This window comes from Dermacentor silvarum, chromosome 5, assembly GCF_013339745.2.
Source record: "Dermacentor silvarum isolate Dsil-2018 chromosome 5, BIME_Dsil_1.4, whole genome shotgun sequence".
NCBI lineage: Eukaryota > Metazoa > Arthropoda > Arachnida > Ixodida > Ixodidae > Dermacentor > Dermacentor silvarum.
This window is the reverse complement of record NC_051158.1, coordinates 37,821,308-37,838,359: the sequence shown is the minus strand read 5'-3', so window position 1 is coordinate 37,838,359 and position 17,052 is coordinate 37,821,308. Positions and strand designations below refer to the sequence as shown.

The 17,052-nt window shown below is 46.0% G+C and overlaps 1 protein-coding gene across 2 annotated transcripts; it reads right to left on the bottom strand.

Moving 5' to 3' along the window:
• Positions 1–2,984: 2,984 nt before the first annotated feature.
• Positions 2,985–16,469, bottom strand: LOC119454072 (zinc carboxypeptidase). 2 transcript variants are annotated; one of them, XM_037716082.2, is made up of 11 exons: positions 16,310–16,465; positions 13,606–13,681; positions 10,994–11,130; positions 10,134–10,206; positions 9,287–9,385; positions 8,631–8,729; positions 8,298–8,408; positions 7,669–7,762; positions 6,349–6,551; positions 4,717–4,801; positions 2,985–3,277 (listed from the first exon to the last, which is right to left on the bottom strand). In XM_037716082.2, the coding sequence occupies exons 1-11, from the start codon at positions 16,414–16,416 to the stop codon at positions 3,090–3,092; spliced, it is 1,272 nt and encodes a 423-aa protein (XP_037572010.1). In that variant the 5' UTR covers positions 16,417–16,465; the 3' UTR covers positions 2,985–3,089. The 2 variants fall into 2 exon arrangements, 1 of the variants encoding a protein (XP_037572010.1); XR_007467075.1 differs by having other exon boundaries at positions 3,137–3,277; positions 6,345–6,551; positions 16,310–16,469.
• Between the last annotated feature and the right edge of the window lie 583 nt (positions 16,470–17,052).

Here is a 17,052-nt window from a genome sequence, read left to right as displayed (position 1 = left end):
CCAAAAATATTTTAGCCAATCAAATTTAACGCTGGCGCAGGGCGGAAATTTATGTCTCGATACCATTGCAGAAAAAGCTTTATAGTACAAGATATGGTATGCATCCGCCGTGCAAAGTGTTACGTGTAGCATACAAGTGGATGCATCATAAAAGGCTTATAAAAATAACCATTTCCGACAGGAAAATTGCAAAAAAAAAACTTACTTTGAATTATGAATTGCTATCCCCAGCACAGGCGAGAAAACGATCGCCAGACGGCGCTACTGCGCCTCCCGACAGCGCCCCCAATGTGGAAATGTCAAGCAGCGCGGTCGCGCCGTGGCGCAATCTCCAGTTTGTGTACATTGTTTCGTCCGCGCTTTCCTTCGCTGCTCGTGCTCACGGCGCTCCGTTTGCGACGGCGGCAGATCGTCTGCTTTCGGAACAGCGATGCAACAAATGCAATGCGGTTTCAAGAAGGTTGCCGACGCCGACAGCTTTTTTGGTGGCGGTAACCTTAAGAAAGGCGAGCGTCTGCTTCCACACGTATGGCGTTGAACAAATTGTCGACGGTGATGTGACAGTGAAAGCCAAGTGCGTGTTGCAGCTGTCCCACAAGATCGTATACGACGTCACGTTAGAGGTATACACCGAGTTCAGTAATTTAGTCACATTTATTTCTCTATGATGCACTCACAAAGCGGTCATGCATGCTTACACAGATGCGCAGAGACGGTGACGATTGCCGTTGCTTTCGTTGGTAGCTGGGAGCGCACGCACGGCTGCTCTCATTTGGGCTTCCAGGGAGTGTCATCAGCACTGTCAGCACAGAACGAACACATGTATTAGGCACCAATAAGCATGCCACTACACGAACGAGAATTACCTTGGGACCAGCAGCACGAGCGCAAGCATTAGCGATATATGCCTGCATCAAAGCAAATCTATAGTTTCTCGTCGGGCGAATGCCCCCGCCGCAGCTAAAGTAAGCTCGCACCGATGGCCGGCTACTGCACGAAACGAAGATTCTAGGCAGGAATAGCGAAGTAGGAAGGACGTGCATGGTGGCAGTTGTCTTAAAGCATGCTTGGAAATTGTGAACCTATAAAGCATGGCCAAGCAACAAACATGACGCGCACATCTCGAGCGGCTGCTTTCTGATCTGTCACCTACGGACGCACGCGACGACCGCGGCTTGCGTTAAAATACGGATTGCTACCCCACAAAAGACAAGTAGCGCGCGACCCCTTTGGTTACCTGCTCTGGTAACTCAAGTTGCAGCGTTTGGAAAATATAAATAATTATTTTGAGCTCGTCCTTGTCGATCGCGCGTAAACGCACTGTACAATCAATTAAATTCGGAGGTCATTATACGTGCCAAGACCGCGAAATCATTATGAGGCACGCTGTAAAGGGGGGTCTTAAGAATAATTTTGACCCCCGGGGGTTCTTTAACGTACACACAAGTATAAGTACACGGTACGAAGGGTACTTTTGCAATTTGCCCCAATCTAAATGCGGCCGCCGTGGCCGTGAATCGAGCTCGCGTCGTCGAGCGCAGCGGCGCAACACGTATGCATTCACCGCTAAGCTAACACGGCGGATGACACTGTACGATTCAACTACGCGACACCACTATACAAACGGCCGTGCGTTAAATACAGGCATATCACTATGGTGCGTTTATCGAGCGGCCATGATCGAACTGACTTTGCACTCGAATGCGAAAGTTTGTGACTCACTTGACTCGGCGCACTGCAGTTATCCATGCTTGTCGCCTGTTCTTCTTGTGCCACCTCCCCGGAAATCTGTGGAACTTCACGGGCGGCTTTCGACCTTTCGCGTTTTCGAGGCTGTTGGGGCAGTCAAGAACACAGCAGTATTGCGTGCAACCTTTCCTGGTTGGTGAGGTCGCGCTCGTCATCGCGAAAAAAACGCGCACGAGCGCTCGCGCCGTACATAACACCGGCGTGCGCTGGCACAGCGACGACCTTCGGCACTCCCATCGGTCCGCTAGGGGAGCATTCGGCGCTGGTGTCCGCGCGGGCAATCTTTCGCTTGCCTTGTCTATATGAGTAAAACGAGAACAGGGTGTAAGCAGGAGCCAACGTTTCGACAAGTGGGCTTGTCTTTTTCTAGGCCAAACAAGTGGCCTCGAAGAAGCCTTTAAGGCCACTTGTAGAAGTTTTGAAGAAGACAAGCCTACTTGTCGAAACGTTGGCTCCTGCTTCCACCTTGTTATCGTTTTACTCATCGTCTTGAACTTCCATCTATCGCAAGTATAGAAGTACTCGTTGTTGGCTTTCGTGTCAACTGGGACTATACTCTGCTAGAGATAGGAAATTGTTAATCGTGTGCACCCGTCAGCGGACCGCAAATGCATGCAACTTTTAACGCGATAGCGCTAAGGGCCCTGTGTGGCGGAAAATCCGGCGTCGGCGTCAGTGTCGGCGTCGGTGTCGGCGTTAAGCATCGGCGTCCTGGCGAAAATAATCATTCCCAGCCACGTCATCCCGAACCACCCCGACCACACAGGCCCTCCGCATGGCGCAATGCATTCGTGAATAAAAACTGACTTTCTCAAAGTAAAATCCGTCAAAAAGATCGTAAAGTACGACTTCACCACAACCTACAGACGTGATAGCGCCGGGTTGTAATTTGAATATACTCGAATAAAGCCTGATAAGCAGCCAGGGATCTTAGAATGCTACCGTGTTCCACTATTAAAGGCGAAGTTTAATCGTCCTCTAATTGTGCATGGTGTTTCGCTGTACTTTGGTTCTAGGCAACATTGAGGGGAATGTTGTAAAGCGAGCCTTTATAAATGTTGATCGGGCCCCATGTCGCAGAGAATAGGGTGTGGTGTTGGTGTCGGCGTCAACGCCGTCCAATAACGCTAGCGTGTTTTGAGTGCAGGATGTGCACCTGACGGAGTAGATCACAAGGCACGAAATCGGGGGGGTCAGTTATGATGCGGGAAGCGTATCAATGATGCCGTCTGTCATTCGTCAGATGTCGCTTTTATTTCGAATTCCGGGCCGGCTGGAAAGACCACCGCGGATTGCCAGCGTCGTGGACGATCATCTGACGAACACTCCTCGTGGCTGGCTTAGGGGGCCACGGCGGTCGTGATGCCCACCCACGCCTCCTTGACGGTGGGCAGTAAGTCTCTGATGGGCAACAGGAAGCCCTTTTCAGGGTTGGGGATGCGCCATGATGGCTCGAGCTCGAGTATGAAGGCCTTCTTGACGCCTCCCTTCTCGTAAGCCCAGTCAACGCTCAGCCCGGAATGTCCGTCTGAAAAAAAAAGGGGAGCAACTGCGTTAAGCAAATGTTATTATTATTATTAACTAATTGTATTTCATTGCCAAATTAACCAAATAAGACTGATGCGCATATTCGCATGCTGCTCAATGCATGCACTCGCCCCAAAATATGCAGTTCAACGTGACGGATTTTGTTGGCCTCTCCCCTGGGGCTGAAAGTTAGTCATTTCCTATAGGAGCATACGTTTGTAGATACGAAAGCTTATACCTGCTCCGCATGCAAGTACCAGCGTTCAGGCTTTCATAAACCATGCATGCTGGCATGGAAAGAGTAGTGCGATTGAGCACATCTCCAGTTCTACAGCAATAAAAATGATATATTCCTGCGTAAAACCAGAACACAATGTCAGCTCATAGTAATCTTTAAAGCGCATCGACCTTTTAATATAATGGCGCTGTATATTTGGCGGCCTCTGATTCAGTTAACTTTCTATGATTTAACCATTTCGTCACCGGGTGTGCGCTGATTCTTAACTAATCCTCAAGAGCGCATATGAGCCACTCTAGAACTTTGGTGAGTCTGAATTCGGGTAAGCCCTATGAGCAAAGAAGAAATATACATTTTGTGAGTGAGTCTGAGGGAGCTCCATTCAGTTTGATGACCGATGCCTGTGGCACAGAAGGAGGAGGAGGGGAAAGAGAAAGGCGGAAGGTAGGCAGGTTAACCAGAATAACGTCCGGTTGGCTACCCTACACCGGGGAATGGGAAAGGGTAACACAAAGAAACATATAGTACCTGTTGTGTGACTAAACATCACACGAAGATGTGAGGTTTGCCCTTCGGACAGCTTGAGGGAAATTAGATAAGTCTTTTTCACAAAGAAGAAGATCCTGGGACGTATGTCTATGTGTGTACGTATAGATGTGTGTACGTATGGTATGCGCGCTCTGTGAACTACTTTATCTCTCCGTACTCATATTTTCATCCAATTTCTTTCTTCCTTAGGTCAGGGTAGCAAATGAGACTCAGGCGAAGTGTCGTTGGCTCAGCCTTGTTAACTTCCTTGCGCCTACGTCATCACTTCTCTCTCTTTTATTCGCCTAACCCCAAGGACCGCTTTCTTGTATCGCTCTGCTGATTGGTGAAGTGTTTTATTTCACCTTCCGTCCGCACAAGTGCATTGCAAAGTACGCTGTACGTATGTGCTCTGACGCGAAGCAGACATTGAACCTCCTTGGATAGCCTGCGCTCGTCCCTTGTCCATGTTTTAATGCGTGGTTTGTGGCAGTAATTAAGGGTAAGAGAGTTGCACATCTAAAGTGAAATTGACATATCGCCATATTTGAATTTTACCCTTTAACTGAAAACCTGGCGAAGGCGCGCCTTATAAAGTGCGCACAAGTGGTTAAAAAAAAAAAAAGACAGAAAATACAGAGCAGTTTTAATTCCCACTCTGGATTTTTACTTACATAGAGTCGTCGAAACAGGCCCAAAGTTGAATTCGTTTCTCCTAATTTTCTTCATGGCCTCAGTTGCTCTCACAGAGATGTTCATCTGGAACAAACAGAAAAATAAATATGCGAACAACGTAGTAGCTAATGCAACGAAGCAGTATGGGATATATAAACTCAAAAAAGGACACAGCTGGTTAGATTACTTTCCGAAATTTCGGCAGTGATGGCACGGTCTAATCTTCGCAAGTTCGAATAAGAACCGAATCAAATCTCATATATATATATCTCAAATCAAAAAGTTGAATTCGAGCGTTAGATATTTTTTGAATATTCTATTACGGCCAAATACACAGGTTATAACAATCATCAGAGCATGTCAGCTTGCCACGGTGAAAAAAGACCTATATTAATATTGTCCACCAGCCTCTCCAAAATTAAGTACCAAACCGGAACCAACGAACTTAGCGAGAATGAGTACTCTGGCGATATAGTATAGTATACTTTGCCTATAGCTGCCTCCACCAGCGACACCTCGTGCAGACACGACACTAACCATATATAACTGTCAGCGCTAAGAATGATGAGGCCGCCTTTGGCAAAGAGCATATTGCATATTTCGAAACGTTGGCCAACCTGTTTCAGGCACTCTACACGACTTCGTCCATTTTCATGTTCTCATCTACTAGCACGGGCTTATAACATGACTGTATGTTACGACACCGAACTGAGGCTGGTGCCATAAGCGGGGCCGTACAGGGTAACGCATTTAACTTTACTCACTTTAACTTTACTAGTGTCGCACGCAGAGGAGAAAACACGTCATGTTGAAACTTCGCCGGAGCCGAGCAGCCCTTGGTCGCATGGCGGTTAGGACCCGAAAGGCTACAGTAAGCTCGAGCCCTTTCATACATTCTGACGATTTCTGTGTGGGCCTCTGCAGAAGATTGAGTGACTTCTGCAATAATTCCACACTTTTATTCGTGTTCGACATAATCGTGCATAAGTGTTAGCCAGCGCCACCACTCAAGGCCTTCACTGCGGATGAGGAACATCCCTTCTGCCGCTGGCGTCACATGTACGTGACCTTTTGGGGGGAATGCAATTGGTTAATAAACCTATACACGCTACCTGAAGGCATCAATGCTGCTAGATTCGAGGCCTCGCTATGTAATGAACGTGAATAATTAAAGCAAACCGGTGACCCGATTTTTGTCTCATATCTTAAGAAGCCAACAAAGACACCAAGGACAGAAAGACAGACAATGTACATGTACTTATTAACTGAATGAAAGCAATGATAAATTAACGAAAATGAAAGTGGAAATCCTCCCAGGTTTAGTTCTAGCAGATAAACATATATACCTAAGAAAGTGGATGGGAAAACGGTGACGCAGTAGCTTATTTGGTAAGAGCATCGCACGCGCACTGCGAAGAAGTGGGTTCGTGCCCCACCTGCAGCCAGTTGCTTTTTAATCCACTTTCATTTCAATTAATAAGCGCAAGTAATTTCCCCTGTGCTGTCCTTGGTGTCTTTGGTTGTTGGCTTCCTATGATATGACTAATAAAAATTGAGCCCTCGGTATCCTTTTGTCTCGTTCATATGTGCTTACCGTCGTACACTCTGAGGTGTGCCTAGAAAGCACTCACCAATTGGTCGTGCTCCGGGATTCTCTCGGTTTTGTGGGCGTAGGGGAACATCCAGAACAGGCCGTAGCTGTGCAGCGCGAAGTAGAACTCGGTGCGACCTTGGGTCGCCACGAGGGCATCGCGAATGGCGCGGGACTCGGACTCCGAGAAGGGTTCGTCCCCACAGTACGTAGAGCTGCAGGGGTCCGTGCTGGAGCGTCCGGCTGCACGTAAGCACAGGTGGTGTTGAAAACACGGCGGCCATGACAAGTTTCCGGCTCGCGCAATCGCTTCCGGCGCTTGCAGTGTGCAAAAGCATAGCCTTCGAGATTCGTATCTGTTATTTTCGAGCTTTCATGTGGTGTCGAGGAGATGCGTGATGTAGGCGCTACCTACTTGAAACTGCTAGTGGGATTACCTGAAGTACATATAAATAAATAAATAAATAAATAATAAATAAATAATAAATAAATAAATAAATAAATAAATAAATAAATAAATAAAACAATGTTTAGTCTTCAATTTGCGTTTTTTTTTTGCGTCGTTAGCTGTATTTAAGGAGATGTTGGAGCCTGTAGCTGGCACTGGTTACTCCCCTGGCACTGCAATTTTGATGAAAAAGATGAAAATTACAGATGCAACGATTAGAGAAAAAAAAAACCCACGCCAGTTCTGAAGCGCACGAACTAAACAACGTTTTCTGAGAGTTCACAGAACAAATATGCTATTGGACCGGTGCAGAAGAGATCTCTCTCGGTTATTACATTCCAAGCACAACACTCGCGAACTCGGACACACGAGCCATGGAAACACGAAGATAAAAAATACACGAAGATACTGCTGCTGCTCACGAGCCAACACCGCGATATGATTATGAGGCACGGTATATATTGGGAGACTGGGGATTGATTTCGACCACCTAACTTTCTTTAACGTGTACCCAATACGCACGGTATAGGGTCATTTCTCTGCACTCCGCTCCCATCCCAATGCAGTCCGCCGCAGCCGGGATTCGATCTCGCGCCCTCTGGCTTAGCTGCGCAACACCAAAGCCACTACGCCACCAACGATAATCAACTCTACCTTTATGAGACCGGAATCAAACTTCATATTTGAAACCACATATTCTACCTTCGCAAACTGATTTACATCTCTACTGTCCGTGCCCCTTCGAGAAGTTATGTGATGCGTTTCCGGGAAAATAACATACTCCGATGAACTTGGAGAACCATAGGCACTTTATGACAGCGAATTCCCACCATTATTTTGTGAAATTCTTGCGGGCATGACAGATCCACGCCGTGAGCAGTCAATGACAAAGCATAGCAAAAAGGAACTCACAGCAGTACTCGCCGACGTCAAAGTTTCGGTTCGGGTCAGCGCCTATGCACTCACTGATGCGACTGAGAGATCGGGTCTTCCTCCAAAGACGGTCCTGAAAAAAAAAAAAAACATGATCGATCCATCAACGTTTTTTTTTTGTTATTGTTTAGGATGCACTGCAGGTTCTCTTAATGACAGCACGATTTAACGAAGTAACAAGACAGAAACGTCTTAAGCTTAACAGCGTTTACCTCCTTTCTGCAAAGAGAAAGCGTATATTTCTATGAGAGAGGCCAAGGGGCGAAAATGCTTGGTCGACGATCAGCAGCGCCACACACACTCTGATAGCAGTGACGCCTGTGCATGCATTTCGAAGACCACATTTCTGTGGGTGGCGACTGAACCAGTTAATTGATACAATCTCTGTTATGCGCGCTTATTGTAACGAGCCTAACGGTGCTTGACATTTACTCCAAGTCCTGCAGCGCTATCTGTCCACACCTAAGGCACGACCTCAAGCTTTCTAACATTTCATTTTAAAGCCGGGCACACAAATTGATTAATTAGATTGCAATGGTGAACGCCATCAGTTTGCCGTATACTAGGTTAAAATATTCAGATGACAAACTGCTGTTGCGGTAACTCACCGTAGTGTGCGTGTACTCGTAGCCATCGGGGTTGACTATCGGGTGGATGCGCCACTCGTAGGTGGACACCAGTCGACGGACGCCTTCGTCCTTCCCGTACTGCGTCGCCAGCTGCAGTGCACAACGCATAATGAAGCAGAAAAAAAAAATGTAACCCACGGACTGTGGGAGTTGGATGACGCCAAGCATCCATGATGTTGGCGCTTGTGGATGCTATATCCACTGGCGTGTTGTCACGTTACGCTAAGGCCCGCTACGCTATAAAGGTGCTCTGTTCTCGTTACGTGTATAAAATGTACGTATAATAAATTTTAACGGTATATCTCCACTCACCTGATCGATTATGTAGAGGCAGGCGGAGTGGGCGGCCCACTCTCTGGCGTGGATTCCACACTCTAAGAACACTATGGGTAGGTTCTCTTTGGCCTTGATCTGGGATACAAAAAAACAGCCGATTCATTAACTGTCTTGTCGCACTATCGAGCAGTAAGACACTTTCACAAATCTCCTTCCCTCTTGTGGATTTGCGGAGCACTTGGTTACCGCTTAGCCTCTGAGATCTCACCGCTGCGATCTTGGGAGCCACCGTTACAGTGCTTACTTTTTGCTTCGTTTAATACCTTTCTCACATTTTTTAAAAAGCTTTTAGTGTAGGAAATTGCTCCCGGTATTCGTTCAATGTGTAGATAATGCCATAAATCTTAGCCCAAAGCCGAGAGTCCGCGAAACAAACAGGTACATTTAGCTCTTTTCTTATTTTTGTAAAAGTATTGATGTGTCCACAATGTGTAGAGCTCCGAATGACAGATTCGTTAACAAATAGCTTTAGAGAAAGAGCTTTGGAAGGACTGAAATGCTGCCGCAAATCTTGTGGTAAAAACATAGAAAAAAGTCTCAGAAATGATTCGCACTGCGTGCTTTCAAGTCTTGACTATAGAGGGTGTGTCGGTCTAATCGTCGCATCAGGTACTGCGATTTTGTTTACTCACGTGAACAGCGATCATGTCCCTTCCTTCGTACGACCGACCGATGGACGTGTAGGTCACGTGGTCGTAGTCCTTGGCGTACTGCTGCAGGGCGTCCTTGAACTGGAGTCAGGACATAGAAAAGAGAGTGGCCGGACTTGTTAATAGAAAATTTTGGCTTGTCCGCGAAGGTATAGTGTCGTATGCGGAATACTGTAACTGCGTCTACTGCAGTTACTCCCATGCATCTTACTGGTGACAATATTTCATGTTCTTGCATGCTTCAAACTCATAGTTGTCGCCTTTTGACAAAGAACCAAAACAAAATGAAAATACGAGGCCATCTGAGCACTTCTCGTGAGTTATGAATGCGAAAGCATTAATGTCCAATTGAACGCCGCTGAGCGGTTATTCGAGTGTGGCGCAGCGAACAATGTTTTCGAGTTTTGCTGCGGGGTACGTTGACTCGCCAGGTAGGTGGCAACACCCTGTACAGGACCGGAATAACGTTTTTTTTTTCGATCCATCCATCCATATAGCTTGGTAATTAAATTCGGGCGGGTTATTATTTATTACAGTTTCTACGGTCGCACCGTATTACGTGGCCGAGTACATTAAGCGCATTGAATTCCAACACGGGGGCAGCGCTTGATGAAGAACTCGGCCCGCAGATGCAAGCCTATTCGCTCGTTTTGCGCGTTCTTTCGCTATACGTTACTTCGTATGCGGTGTAGAGGCATGGACGACCACGTGACCTCGCAGCCAGTGTGAATTTAGGTGCTGCTTCGCTGCTTCAGGAGCCGGCTTTTTCGCTCAATTGGCCCATTTGATGCTTTCGAATCAAAATCTGAAGAAAATACGAATCACCTACCTCGCCGTACGTCAGGTACCTCTCGAAGCGATCTGAAGTCGAGGAGACTTCCTTGCGTTCATCATCTAGGAGTCTGAGATGGGAAAGCAAGTAAAAGCAGGTTAGCGCGCTAAAAGGTCGTTCTGTTGAAAGAGGACATGATGAAAACAGAGAAGTCGGATAATAAATAACGAGTGCATGCTGTATATGCAGTTGCAGTATATTGTTTTGAGTGCTTCATTAATCCATGTCAATCCATGCCATTCCATGGTACGACTAAGACGAATCTGGTACCCGTATGATTCATTAGCGTGAATATTACACATTATGTTTGCATACATGCAAACAATCACATAGAAAAGAAAGAGCCATCTGTCAACTGCCAAAGGCAGGGCAACTAAGTACGCCTGACAGCGTCCATCTTCCCCGAATCGATCCCCTTTGCTACTCACCCTTCGCTCAGCGGTCGCTTAGTCTCGTCGCACACATTGGACGAAATATTTTATCTGCGTCGTCATTACTGAGATCATCAGTTTGTTTTGAGGGTGTTAGGCCTAGAAAGACGGCACCCATCCGGGAAAGTGTTTTAATTTTCCACCACAGTCCATACCATTAACGTTGACGATGCGGAACCCTTTAAATGCCTTAGCCTTCACTGCATCATTGCGCTCTAGCACAGTACGCGATGACGGAATGCTTGAACGTCGATCTCTTCTTCGCCTATATTGGCTACCGTGGTATGGCGAAGACGTGGCGTATGCTAAGTGGGGCTTCCTTATATCGCACAAAGCTAAATCATTCTAATGAATTGAGCGCACATGCTTGCCGCGATGCAAGATTGAAACTGCATGAGAGTGGAAGCTGTAAGTCGGTTGACTCACTGTTGCAAGTTCTCCGATTTCGTAGACACGGTGAGACCATTCTTCGAAGCGGTATCAGTGAACTCGGCTGCCACTTGAGGTTTCAGCAGTACGAGTGCCGGGTTACCTGAAGCGGTGGCATCTCGCCAGACATCGAGCTGCGTGGATTCGCAAGACAGAACGTGTGAATGGAGCCTCGGCAATGGCTTGAGTTTTCCTAATCGAAGTTAATAAAAGCCAGCTTACTGCTGCTTGTATTCGTTTGGAAGAAGGAGAAGAACGGTGTTTATTGCATGAAAAGTATACAAAATGATTGTGACAGCGCCTGAATCCGCAGCCACAGTTGTGGCTAGTTACTTCATAAAAATGCTTTGTGAGTACATTTTCAATATGCCAGTAAAACACAATATATAAATTGCAGCGTAAATGCGGCTTGCACAACGTCAACCTTAATTTGCGAGTACATCATCAACAACCTGATTGCGTGAATGAATGAAACTCTTGAGTGCCGGTGATTTATTAGTTAAACATTTAATCAGGCCGGGTACATTATTCAATATTTTCCCGTCAATAAAGGATACTGCCACTAGAAGAAGCAGATGACGGAAGAAGAAACTGACCTAAATGCTACTACTATGGTATCTGCCGGCGAAGTGGTTGCCTCATTTGCCACTAATGGGAAGGGAAATCCACGGAAAAACAGGAGATCATACTTGAGATATAAACAACTCATGTATGCAGGTAAAGAAGCTAATGTAGAAAGCACAACGTATCTATGATATATTATGAAATATTATGCAAATAAGTACCAGAAATTACAGACAACAGACATTACAGATACAGTACATACGTACTACAGAGCGACAGATGCCTTTTTTGCATCCAATAATGCATTTAATAGGATAAAGGGTTTTTCATCCTTATCCGAAGCAAGATGACAAGTATTAATTAGGCTTTTTATTTCTGAAGATAAATGCTGGTATCAACATGAATATACCGCGCGTTTCCCTGACGGCCATCTCGTATTGCAATGAAGTACACGATTCGGCAGAAACAATTTTTTGCTGAGCAAAGTTTGTAGCAGTGGCGTACATCAAAAACATGAGCGATAATTTGCAATATTGCTACAAGCATGAAACAAACTTTGCTACAAGCAAAGTGTGTTTACAGAGAACGCGTACTACTGCAAAATAGCAATCGGAGCTGCTATACGAGTGCATGAAAGCGTAAGGCCGACACCGGCGCCAGTCCATCGTATTGTCACGTAGTAGGGAGGATAGTGCCCACAAAAGCAAGTTGCACTCGATGCACAACGACAGCGGCGAACACATTCGGCGATCATCGAAATCTGATCAGCGGCGAAACGCGTTGGCTTTTATACATGTGTCATCGAAAGTTCCAGAGTAATCCCTGGTGCCCGCATGTCTTCCAGAAAGTACTGCATGATTCGCGTCGCTCGTACAATCAGATTACATAAGCGTTGGTGACAACAGCCAACGGATAGAAGCATCAGTAACGTTCGAGAAGCTTACGATACATGCAGACGCGTCTTGCGCAGAGCGATAACGTTTAACATTTGTTAGCCGATGGAAAGCGGTCACCGGTGAAAGATAAACAAGTACACGGGTGAGTATTGTGTGTCTACATGGCCTCTTTTAATGCGTATGAATTCTGTGGCGAGTATCCCAGCAAAATCTCTTCAACAGGAGAACAGTGTAATGCCCTGTATCTGCATAAAAATGCGAATTCAAGACATTTAGTCGTTATAATACTGTAAATGCGGATGGTTGGTAGCTATAAGGAACAATCGAAACCTAAAATAAACAGATCAGAGAGAATTCCCATAGGGATACACAGGGCTCCATAGAGATACATAGGGCTTCATAGAAATTGCAATATTTTTAATTAACATCCCTACCTTCGCTCTTCCTCCTCCTCCACAGAAAATTCACGCGGAAGCCAAGGTAGGGGTGGGCTAACTGGAGTATGGGGTGGGCCAACTGAAATTTGAAGGTGGCCTGGCCAACTGATATTTGGGGTTACGTGACATCCAATTTAACGGTGGGCCAATTGAAATTTGGGGTTGAGCCAACTTGAAATTTCGAGAAACGAAAAGTCCAATAACGTGTGCGACATCCGCCACTGGAGAAAGAAATGACTTCGGTGTCACAGGCGAATTATCATTCATTTCGTCGGTCACCTTGGCGTAGAACCCGGTAAGGCCCGACGTTTGTATGTGTTGTTTTGTATTTGTCACATGCACTCAGACAAATGCACAGTTAAATAAACACGCAGTTCCGTCGACCAGTGATAAACTGACGGTGAGTTAGCGTGGCCCTCTTTGAGCCGTTGCATATATGTTCAATTCTCAAAGCTTGTCAAACGTCGCCCCCCCCCCCCCCCCCCCCCCCCCCTCCGCCCCCAGCATTCACTGCTGTTGCAGTGCAATTGCCATTGACGGTTCCTACTATTGCTTAACAAACGGTCGGCTCGTAGTGGTGGCCGAGTTATCATACTGATTGGCCAGATAAGCTGTCGTAAGGCCAGTGGGTATTTGAAGGGGTGGGTTGTTGAGAGGACAATAGCATCCACTCTCGGCCGATACTAGTAGCGTGCAATGGGACGTTTCTTACCTGCAACGAATCTGCCAGGGACGATAAGATGCTCCGGCTCTTCTCGTTAGGGGCAGCCACTGACACCAGTCTGTACCTGAGATAACGGAGAAATGACAAGAAATGACACGAGACTATTGGTCATCTTTTTTTTTAATGCGAAATATTGCACGGCGGCATAAAACGAGTGATATACATGTATAGCTCGCTTTGCTTGGGGTTTGCGAATCTTAATTTTTTGAGACCGAATTGAATGCACAACGTATACTGCGAGAAGCGAATCGAATCCATTATCTAATCCATTACAGATAATGAACGGCCGTTTTTTTCTTCTATAATATAAAGCGCTGTACACATCCTAGTACATTCACAGCTTTTGCAAGCTTTTGTCATCACAATGTAAATTATGGGGCGCTCTTTATTAAAAGCACAAGTAAAGTGTTACGAAAACAATTTTCTTCGCATACTCGGGACTTTGTGGAATATTCGCACTTTAGCCGAAAATGTATGAGTTCTTGGGCGGCCTATAGTGCAACTTCTCGCGTTCTATGTCTACTACTGTCGCCGGGTATAATTTGTCGCACTTTTGTTCTAAATGTATGTTTGATCACCTTCAATGGATAGCTTAAAAAAAAAACCTGCAGATCCCACGCCCTGTGGGAATCAATATTATGCGAAGCAGTGTGCGGGGAGCCTAGCAAGTTAACGAAACAATCATGAGAGCACCAATACGTAGGCGGCTGTTTCATGACCTACATGTCATTCATGTCATGACCTATCAATGATGTTCGTCATATACTTTTGTCATGCCAATTTTGGTACATAGCAAGGTAATGAAACGGCCATGAGAGCACCAAGACGTAGGCGTCTAGATAGATTGATATTGTAGAAGTGGCAAATCTTCGTCAAGAAATGCTTCGCATTTAATAACCGAGAATGATTGCAAAAATATTGGTGTTTACAAATAGTTTCTACTAAATTCTAAGTATTCGATTTGCTATTCGAAACTTTCGAATATTCGCACCCCCTTTTCAAGGAAGTCTATAGCAGCGATCTAAACTGCGGACCACAGATCCACAGGTGGCCGTCAGGTGGGCGGTTTTGGGGTAGCCGAACAGGACGTGGCGCCTCGTTTGGGACAACTCCACAAAAGGTCACTCATATTTATAACGTCGTTACTTATAAGGGAAGGAAGGCGCGGATGTTGCCGGGTGCCACGAAACACGAGATTGGCTTTCCTGGTATGGGAAGACTATAAAAGTTGTTTGAATTTGAGTATTTGTGTTAGTCATGGGCAGTTTCCTCGTCAAATGCAAGAATAGTTCGCTACACACATTGAAGTTTTTCCTGTTTCCTCAAAGCTGGTCAAATATCTGTCTCATTCTGACCCCTTCGCAGTGTTGCTCTGACGTTGTTGACAGTTGAAACGCTCGGCAAAGCGTGTAAAAGATACACAAAGATAGCTCCATGGCTTGGAAGAAAATGGGTGATGTTATGATATCCGTGCCGAAGTTAAGAGAAAAAAAGGAGAAATGATTTGGACGTGACATGGAGCCGGTAGGCAGTGGCCTTCTGTATTGTAAACAGTGATAATAAATGGTGCTCATCATCATCGGCTGATGATGATGATTATGATGATCCCAGAGACACGCCGCAAGGGGTCGGTAGTGCTTGCGTGGGGGACGAAAAAAGAGAGGAGTCCCGGGATTCATTTGGTCCAGAGGGGATTCTTTTTCAGTGGCAGTGAAACATCTGTACGTGAGTGGGTTTGTTTCCCGACACGTCGACGGATCGAAACCACGACATTGTGCTCAGTGGTCAATAAACCTCTCCGGTGGATAAAAAAAAAAGAGAGCGGATGCGGTAAAAGATGGTATATAACAGCAGTAGAAGGCCGACTGGAGAGGAACGCTTGGAAGATGTCTGTCCTGAGCTACAATGAGCACAATAACACGTAATGATGCTGATGACGATCTCGACGATTATTATGGCGTTCTTGGCTTTGAAACGTTGGACACTGTCACGCATGAAAAACGTGCCTAATAATATTGGGGTTGAGGCTGAGGGCGTACACAGCAATTGCTTAAACGGCGCTCTTCAAGTGGACACAAAACATGTAACGTGAGGATTGGAGACGTAAAGAAGAGCTAGTGTTTGTCGTGGCTGTATCTCCTGTTACTTTCATTACACAATGCTCGTACATATATAGGTAAAACATCTGTTTGTAATAGAGGTTAATATTGTGGTGAGCGTCCACGTGATGGCATGCACGCCATATTCAGGTCTGATTCCCATCTTCTTCTTCTCTAGCGACGATAAACCAGGAACGAGTAATTATTAAGGAGCAGCTTCTGGTCTAGATGTGACAGTTCTTCAACAAGGAGGACGCGATGACGTCAATACAAACTATAGTTGACAGCTCATCGGTAGACTTGCCAGGCCACTGCATTGATTGCGGTAGCGAATTAGATTTCGGAAATGCGGTTGTCTTGTCAAAAAGAGAGATTTGTGATGCTAAGGGTTGCCGGGGCTATTCATACACGGAAGAGGGTAAAGGACGGCGTCACGCGCACTTAGCTAAAGCTAGCAGACCATGCACTTACCAATTTGAGGCATATACAGTGACGCTTTGTCAGCAGTGAACGAGCCTCCCCGACATCCATCATGCAACCCTCAAGAACCGCTGTAAGGAGATTTCAGTGTAATTCAAGCAAGTACGACTTACCCGGTGTAATTAGCGCGCGTCGCCAGCTGAGACGCCGGTAATGACCACGACCCACCCACGGTGGCCAGAAGAACAGCCGCGATTAGGCCTAACGAAAAGCGTGCCATACCGACACCTTTGGGGCAAGGAAGTTTTTTTTTAAAAGGCTGCGCTTTGATACCTGGGTACCAGGTGACAATGGCAGCGCTTCAGTGATTCCTTCCCTAAAGGTTCGACTTTATATACACTGGACGAGGTACCACACGCCTGTCTAGATTAGTCAGGATGATAAAATTATCTGTGCTCTTCTGCTCATGGCATTACGCGATACCCATTGCCACTTCCAACATGCTTGCATAGCATTCTTGCACCTCCTAAGGACACTCTGCTGGTGTAATGCAAAGCGCCTTGGTGGATATGATGCTCTTCCGTGTATTGTGTTCCATTTTTTATCTATTCAATTGCCTGGAATGACGTAACTTTTGTTAACAATGGAAGCTTTTTTTGCCTTTCGGCGAGGTAACCCACGCCTGTCTAGATCAGTAACAATTATGAATTTATCTTTGATCTTTCGCTCACTGCCATCCGTGATAAATAGTGCCACTCAAGCTAGGTCTCCATTCTTTCACCTTCTGATGACATTCTGTCGAAAGAACGCAAAATACCTCGGTCGACTCAGCGAATTCTTGTTTCCGTGCACGCGTTACGTAGAGAAGGCAGCGGTTGACGTCCACTGCTATGCTTACAGCCGGTGGAAAGCGGCC